Source organism: Otolemur garnettii, unplaced genomic scaffold, assembly GCF_000181295.1.
Source record: "Otolemur garnettii isolate 467f Iridium unplaced genomic scaffold, OtoGar3 scaffold00302, whole genome shotgun sequence".
Classification (NCBI taxonomy): Eukaryota; Metazoa; Chordata; class Mammalia; order Primates; family Galagidae; genus Otolemur; species Otolemur garnettii.
The window spans coordinates 496826-505211 of NW_003852697.1; the positions used below are offsets into that span (position 1 = coordinate 496826).

The following is an 8386-nucleotide window of genomic DNA, read 5'->3' on the forward strand; positions in this document are numbered from 1 at the left end:
AAGCAATTCTCTTGCCTCAGCCTCCCAAGCAGCTGGGTCTACAGGCGCCTGCCACAACCCCCAGCTATTTTTTGGTTGTAGTTGTCATTGTTTGGCAGGCCCAGGCTGGATTTGAACCCACCAGCTCTAGTGTATGTGGCTGGCGCCTTAGCCGCTTGACCTACAGGTACCACCTGCATGGCTTTTTTAAGCGACAGAAATGTATCATGTCAAAGTTCTTGGAGGTTGGAAGCTCAAACTCAGGGTGTTTGCAGAGACTTTGTAGGTTTAGGGTCCTTCTCTGCCTCTGGCTGTTGGTGGTCACCTTCAGATTCCCTGGACTTGTCATTACAGCCCTTTAGTGTCTGCTTCTGTGTTCACATGACATGCTCCATTTCTGTCCCTGTCTTCATATGGCTACTTTCCCCCTCACCTACACAGAATGAGGCAGACATGGTGACTTCATAAGGACACCAGTCATCTAGGATTAAGGACCCATCCTACTATGACCTTGTTTTAACTAATATTTATAATGACCCTATTTCCACATAAGGCCACATTCTGAGACACTGGAGATTAGGGCATCATATTTTTGGGGGGTGGGGGCGCTGGGGAGTGGGGAACATAATGCTGGAAGACACTGGTCACCCCCACTGAGAATAGCAGGGCACAGGGTGGGGGTGGCAGGCCCTATTGACTCAACTCCCCCAGGATATGGAGAGGACCCTACTTTCACCTGTTCAAAATTCTTCATTTGGGCTCATGCATATAATCCTAGCACTCTGGGAAGCTGAGGCAGGAGGATCCCATCAGCTCAGAAGTTTGAGACCAGCCTAAATAAGAGTGAGACTCTGTCTCTACTAAGAATAGAAAAACTAGCTGGGCATTGTGGGTATCTGCAGTCCCAGCTACTTGAGAGGCTGAGGCAGGAGTATTCCTTAAGCCCAGGAGTGTGAGGTTGCTCTGAGCTAGGCTGAGGCCACGACACTCTAGCCTGGGCAGCAGAGTAAGACTGCCTCAAAAAAAGAACCACCCACCACCTCCCCCACAAAATCAAATTATTCATTTGGACCCTAACCCAACACCCTAAGGTCATGGAAATGTCATAAAATAGGTGGTGGTGATGAATGCACAACTCAGAATATACTACAGTGGAAACTAGAATATACCAGACTCCTACTTTAGGTAGGTGAATGGTATGATACATGAGTTATGTCTCAGTAAGGATGTTAAGGAAGGGAGGGGAAAAAGAAAACAGAAAGAGCCCAAATTGCTACCTAAGGTGGCCAATCACCTTGGTTTGCCTGTGACTGTCCTATTTTTAGCATGAAAATCCTGTTGCCTCAGGGGTTCTGGGATGGGTTATTCCTCTCTTGTCTGGCCCCCACCTACCCATCTGGCCCCCTCTGCAGAAGTCTGGCCCCCACCACCCTGCAACTTCACCTCCTACCCTCTTCACCTCTCTTCCCTCCCTCCAACTGCACAGCCTCCTTAACCTTAATCTCATTCTCTTAACCCCTTCTTTACCTGGATAAGACTGTATGGTGGCTGCTACTGCTGCTGTCTTTTGTTTATTTTTAGAGATAGGGTCTTGCTTTGTTGCCCAGACTAGAGTGCAGTGGCATCAACTTACCGTAACTTCAAACACTGGGCTCAATTGACCCTCTGCCTCAGCCACCTGAGTTGCCAGGACTACAGGCACATACCACCATGCCTGGCTAATTAAAAAAAAATTTTTTTTTTCCAGTTTTTGGATGGGGCTGGGTTTGAACCTGCCATCTCTGGCATATGGGACTAGCACCCCACTCCTTGGAGCCACAGGCGCCACTCCTCCTTTTTTTTTGGAGACAGAGTCTTGTCCCCCTCTGTAGAGTGCTGTGGCATAGCTCATAGCAACCTAAAACTCTTGGGCTCAAGGATACTTTTGCCTCAGCTTCCCTAGTAGCTGGGACTACAGGCCCCCACCACAACACCCAGCTGTTTTGTTGTTGTTGTTGTTATTTAGCAGTCCTGGGCCGGGTTTGAACCCACCAGCTCTGGTGCATGTGGCCGGCGCCCTAACAACTGAGTTTTGGGCACCCAGCCACTGTTTTAAATTTTTTTGTAGAGATAGGGTCTTGTGTCTCAAACTCCTGGGTTCAAGTGATCCTCCCACCTTGACCTCCCAAAGTGCTGGGATTGTAGTTGTGAACCACCATGCCTACCCCAATTTTTTTTTTTTTTTGAGACAGAGTCTCACTTTGTCACCCTCAGTAGAGTGCTGTAGTGTCATAGCTCACCTCAAACTCCTGGGCTCAAGTGATCTTCTTGTCTAAAACCTCCTGAGTAGCTGGGACTACAGGAACCCATCACAACACCCAGCTAGTTTTTAGAGATGGGGTCTTGCTCTTGCTGAGGCTAGTCTCCAACTCCTGAACTCTAGTAATTACCACCTGTCTTGCGCTCCCAGAGTGCTAGGATTATAGGCATGAGCCACTGCACCGCCCACAGGCCAGTTTCTTAATATGGTTTAGGGCTAAGTCTAAAAGTCACTTCCTAAGAGAGGCCCTATGGGACCACCCACAATAAAGTGACCACCCTACACTGGTGCCACTTACTATCACATCATATATATTTTTAAAATTAAATCATAGCTGCGTACATTAATGCAATCATGGGGTACAATGTACTGGTTTTATATACAATTTGAAATATTTTCATCAAACTGGTTAACATAGCCTTCACAGCATTTTCTTAGTTATTGTGTTAAGACATTTATATTCTACACCTAGTAAATTTCACATGTACCCTTGTAAGTATCTCATCATATTTCATTTCCTTCTGTGCAAAATGACTTTCCTCCCCAATCAACATTAAATGCAAGCCATCTGGTCTGATTCACTCATGTGTGTACCAAGTCAGTGACAGAGAGCGTGGCACCTGCCAACACATCATCATCAGGGCCAGGTAAAGAGAGGAGTCTGTATGTAGTTGCACACATACGTCATGCCTCTGGGCATGAGACAGGACCTCAGCTATTAGCAGACACACAGCAGGACCAGGCCCTGAAATTCCAAGTCGAGTGTAAACATGTTTGTGTGTGCGTGTAAGCCTCTGATGTGTGTAATCAGCATGGGAATACAATTGTTGGCCCATGAATCTAAGTGTGTACCACCCCAGAAGGCATAAGACTGTGACAAGCATTCCTCCTGGCAAGCAGCAGAGGCCTTGCCGAGCCCCTGTTCCTCTTCCGCACTGCTGAGGAGAAAACTCCCTGTTGGGGTGGGAGCGGGAGCCAATGAGAGTAATGTACAGCACAGGTGCCTGCACAGAGTAGGTCTCCTCAGGAATCGACCAAATGTCCAAACTGGTAGCTGCTGCTCTTGAACTTTGAGGTACAGAAGGCAAGTGGGTCACGATCCCAGGCCCAGAGGTTTGTGGCCTGCAGTGGGCACAGTGTAGCTGGCAAACACAGAAAGGCCTGGGGAAGGGGAAGGGATTCTTCCCCTGCAATCCCGCTTTCTCGCCACACACGAGCCGAAGTGTGTGTGCCCGAGGTCCCCATCTGTGAGAGTGTCGTCGGGGCGTGCCCCTCCAACGACCACGGGCACTCACCTGCCTGGTCGCCCAGCTAGAAACTGTCTGCTTCCGCCTAGGCGGGGCCAGGTGCACATGGGGCGGGGCCAGGTTCACGTGGGCGACGCGCGGTGCCACGCCCCCACCTTGGGACAGACCCGGAAGCGGCGGCGGCGCCTCGGGGGGAAGATGGCGCCCTTGGGGCTGAAGGCGGTGGTGGGGGAAAGTGAGTGGCCCCCTGGACCGGCCCCCTAAGTGCCTCCCTGGGGAGCGGGGGTGCTTGGACTCTAGGACCCTGGGAGATAGTTGGGGTGAGTTAGGGACCACCCACCGAACCCTCGAGGGGGCGTCCGGGACTTAGTCCCAGCTGGACACCTCGGCTCTCTGGTGCTGCAGCGGAACAAAGTTGGGAGACTGGACTTCGGGAGCCCCAGAGGCACGTAGCGGGTGGCGTAGGCTGGGGCAGGTGCCTGTGGGGTGGGGGTGGTGGGACGGAAGACTCAGATAACCACATTGCGGGGTCTCTGAGCTGGTCAGAGTTCGAGGCTGGAGTCCTGGGGCCCCGTGGTGCGTTGGTTAGCGATCACAGGGTGTGTGAGCGCTCAAGGGGAGCGTCCAGGCCCCACGGGGGTGGTGAAGGGAACGCTGTCCTGATTGCCCCACATCCCCCAGGGTCCCCTTTGCAGCGAGAGGACCCAGGAGACCCCAGCTTATCGAGCCGGGTTCTTAGGGGGAGGGGTGGCTGTCACTCCTTCCCCCACCCTGGTTAGTTCCGGCCTCAGCTGCCTCTTCCGCCCTGGCGGTCCTGATAACGGTGGACATAATGGGGCGGGGCCACCCGATCTCTTCTCCGCACTCTCTGGCCAGCGCAATCGGGGCTCAACCTCCCAGCATCCTAGATATAAAAGGAGACCTACCGACTATAGGGCTTAGTGGGGCGATGGGGAAACCCAGCGATCCCATTTTACAGATGAGGAAACTGAGCCTGGAAGTCGGTAGGGTAACTATAGCCAGGCATGCATCAGAGCTGAGAACCAGGGGTCCTGCATTTTAGTCCAGGAAATGGAGTGGAGGTCTGGCTGAAACCCCCACCGTGGGGAACTTGAGGTAGCAGCTGGGAGAGCTGAGGGCCCAGTCCTGGAGGCAGGTAGGCCTGTGGGTGAGATGCTGCTTCCAGCTTTCCATTCATCTAAACATTTCTCTAGTGGCTGCTGTCGCCCTCCTCACCTCTGCTTAGGCACTGGGGGTGTGTGTAAGCAAGTTGGCCTGTCCCAATAGAGCCTCAGTTTCCTTGTCTGTAAGTCGGGGGTGATGACAGGAGCCACCTCAGGATTAGGGGTAGGGGCAAGTGGAAGTTAGAAAGTGGGGTGTAGCGCCAAGGCAGATGAGGATTAGGGGTGTAATGGGACCAGCATCCAGAGCCCTCCCCTCTTTTCCCTGCAGAAATTCTGAGTGGAGTCATTCGGAGCGTCAAGAAGGATGGGGAATGGAAGGTAGGAGTGAGGCAGATATCTAAGGACCCCAGGGACAGCTCCTTATCCTGTCCAGGCCCAAAGGGAGGGCCCTAAATGTGGGATTCCCCTTTCCCCCAAGAGCTCCCTGAGGAGGCCACTGGTCCACAGGAATGGAGTCAGGTAGATGGGCCCTGGGCCCTCCTGTGTGGCTTGCCTTTGAAACTGTCCACCCCTACCTGCTGCCTTGGGCTCTCTTGGGGCTAGCTGTGGTCTCCTCTGCCCACTCGTCGGTTCATCTCTCCATTCGCCTGGGCAGGTGCTCATTATGGACCACCCCAGCATGCGTATCTTGTCTTCCTGCTGCAAAATGTCAGACATCCTGGCCGAGGGCATCACCAGTAAGTGGCACCACATCCCATCCCACACTCCCCATACCCTCAATCTACAGCCCCCATGGGGTACAGCCCTTGTGTGTGGAATTCCCCTCAGATTGTCCAGAACACCCAGGTATGCAGCACTCTGGGCACACAGCCCAGAGTGTGTGACCAAGTATGCTTCTTGAACTTGCAAGCTGAGGGTGGGAGCCCACAGTGTGCAATGCTTCTCAGCTTCTATTCCTAAGGGTCAGCTTCCCTGACTGTGTAGCCCCGTGTAGGACTCATAGGTTGGACTCTGAATTTGGAGCCCCTAGAACTTGACCCTCAATTGTGCAGAATGCTGCCTGTGTTTTTCTTAGCTGTGGGACCCCCTAGGTGTATACCTCCTGTAGATGCCTTAAGCATCTAACCTTCTTCCCCAAGCATCCAACTCTCCAAACCCAAGATGCCTATGTGCCCCTGCCCTGATGCCCCCCACTTGTGCCTCTTACTCCGTCCCTTCTAGTTGTTGAAGACATCAACAAACGGCGAGAGCCCATCCCCAGCCTGGAGGCCATTTATTTGCTGAGTCCCACAGAGAAGGTGACTATATGAGTGATCGTGTGCATGTGTGTCAAGCATGTGTGCATGACTGCGCATGTCTGCATGTGGTGGGGGACAGGTAGCGGCTGGGAAGCCCAGCAGAGGAAGAGTCTGGAGGTGTAAGGCCAGACTTGGACAGAGCTCTGCCTTCCTCAGTCAGTTCAGGCCCTAATCGCAGACTTCCAGGGGACTCCAACTTTCACCTACAAAGCTGCACATGTGTTCTTCACTGACAGTGAGTGAGATAACTGGAGAAATGGGGGCTGGGGCAAGGGGGCATGAGGGTGCTCTGCCCTAACACCCCTTTCCTCCTCCCACTAGCCTGCCCTGATTCCCTGTTCAGTGAGCTGAGCCGCTCCCGTCTGGCAAAGGTGGTGAAGACACTGAAAGAGATTCACCTTGCTTTCCTCCCTTATGAGGCCCAGGTACAGTCCAGCTAGTCCTGGGCGAGGGCTGAGGATTTATATGCTGACTCCTCCAGGCATTGGTTAGGGGCTGCCCCTGCTCAAGGCTGGCAAAGCAGACTACGGACCAGGAAAAGCAGGTGCTGGTAGCAGAAGTTATGCAGGTGGTGTGTGCATATAGCAGGGGCCACTGGCACTTCTGTCCCCCAGGTGTTTTCCCTGGATGCCCCCCACAGCACCTACAACCTTTACTGCCCCTTCCGGGCAGGGGAGCGGGCACGGCAGCTCGAAGCGCTGGCTCAGCAGATCGCTACATTGTGTGCCACACTGCAGGAGTACCCAGCCATCCGCTACCGCAAGTGGGGACCCTGCCCAGCCCCCACCTTGATGCCACCCCCTCACCTTGACCCCAACTGGCTACCCAACCTTTACCCTCTCTTTTGCCCCCTGCCTAGTCTTCACTCCAGTCCTAACCCCACACTGATATCCCCTGTGTCTGACACCTCCCCTCCCCCAGGGGCCCAGAGGACACAGCCCAGCTGGCCCACTCAGTCTTGGCCAAGCTGAATGCCTTCAAGGCCGACACTCCCAGTCTGGGCGAGGTAAGGGTGTGTTCTGGAAAGGTGGGACCTGGCCAGGGTCAGGGTCAGGGTCAGTGTCCTTATCCCCATCCCCACCCTCACCTCTAGGGTCCTGAGAAAACCCGTTCCCAGCTGCTGATCATGGACCGGGCAGCCGACCCTGTGTCCCCACTACTGCATGAGCTCACGTTCCAGGCCATGGCTTATGATCTGCTGGACATCGAGCAGGACACATACAGGTGGGAGACTTAGGAACTGCTTCTTCCCCATTTTTATTGCCACCAGCTTGGATCCCTGGTCCCCATGCCCCCTCCTCCCCCACAGGTACGAGACCACTGGGCTGAGTGAGGCGCGGGAGAAGGCTGTGCTGCTGGACGAGGATGATGACCTGTGGGTGGAGCTCCGGCACATGCACATTGCAGATGTGTCCAAGTGTGTGCACCCCCCATCCCCATTCTTTCTGTCATTGTGGGCCTGGTACATGGCCATGGGACCCTGGGCTGCACCTGTGCCCCTCAGTGGGACTCTGGACTGGCCCCTGACCTCACCCCAACCCCAGGTGCCTCTTACCCCTGGGAGGACTTACCCATAGCCTGGTGCAGGGACTTGTATCCCCTGACTCCCATGCCTGGCAGTGTGACCACTAGCCCCCAGCCTCACCCTCACCCACCCTCATGGCTAGGAGGGTCACAGAGCTCCTGAAGACCTTCTGCGAGAGCAAGAGGCTGACCACAGACAAGGTAGGGTCAGCCTAGGTCTCGGGGGAGGCCACCTCCCCATGGGTGGCAGGGCTGCAGTTTGGATCTCCCAAGCCTGGAGACGGGCCTGGGTTGGGCAGGGCCTGTCCTCATGCCCGCCCACTTCCCCACTTCCTAGGCCAACATCAAAGACTTGTCCCACATCCTGAAAAAGATGCCCCAGTACCAGAAGGAGCTGAACAAGGTGAGCTAGAGGAGGTGGACCTTGGATGCCAGGACCTTCAACTCCCTGTTCCATCCAAGGGATCTTCCACCCTTCTTCAATCTGCTCTCTGTCTTGCCTCCGCCTCTGTTAACCCCAACTCCTGCCCCCCACCCTGCAGTATTCTACCCACCTGCACTTAGCAGATGACTGCATGAAGCACTTCAAGGGCTCTGTGGAGAAGCTGTGCGGTGTAGAACAGGTGGGCAGGGCCTGACAGGCAGCTGCCTGGGTGAGGAATGGGGCTTGTGGGGCTGTGGGGGAGTACTGTGGAGAGGTGGTCCCAGGTCAGGGGTGTGGCCTGTGCATAGGTGGGCAAAGCTTTGGAGTAGACTAAGGGATCTCCAGGAAGGTCAGAGCCTTGGTGAGGTGGGTGGGGCTTTAGAGGTGAACCCTGGTGAGGGGTGGAGCCTTGGCAAAGTAGGTGGAGGCCTTAGAGGGGAGGGATTGGGTAATGGGTTAAGCTTGTGGACTGGCTGTTTTTGTTTTTCTTT

The 8386-nt window shown here is 54.5% G+C and overlaps 1 protein-coding gene across 3 annotated transcripts in view; it reads left to right on the forward strand.

Annotated features, from left to right (window-relative positions):
* The first annotated feature begins 3680 nt into the window (after window positions 1-3680).
* The window catches only part of STXBP2 (syntaxin binding protein 2), an 8828-nt gene continuing 4122 nt past the window's right edge, over window positions 3681-8386 (forward strand). Inside the window, exons 1-14 of one of the 3 annotated variants that reach the window (XM_023508969.1) lie at window positions 3864-3970; window positions 4978-5027; window positions 5128-5168; window positions 5305-5386; window positions 5871-5947; window positions 6104-6182; window positions 6269-6372; window positions 6562-6710; window positions 6869-6953; window positions 7041-7171; window positions 7257-7364; window positions 7615-7672; window positions 7809-7874; window positions 8014-8094. In XM_023508969.1, coding sequence (XP_023364737.1) covers window positions 5021-5027; window positions 5128-5168; window positions 5305-5386; window positions 5871-5947; window positions 6104-6182; window positions 6269-6372; window positions 6562-6710; window positions 6869-6953; window positions 7041-7171; window positions 7257-7364; window positions 7615-7672; window positions 7809-7874; window positions 8014-8094 — 1068 coding nt within the window. In that variant the 5' untranslated portion in view covers window positions 3864-3970; window positions 4978-5020. Of the gene's footprint in view, window positions 3971-4977; window positions 5028-5127; window positions 5169-5304; window positions 5387-5870; window positions 5948-6103; window positions 6183-6268; window positions 6373-6561; window positions 6711-6868; window positions 6954-7040; window positions 7172-7256; window positions 7365-7614; window positions 7673-7808; window positions 7875-8013; window positions 8095-8386 lie in introns of all 3 variants that reach the window. The other 2 variants (XM_003803418.3, XM_023508968.1) reach the window with 2 other exon arrangements.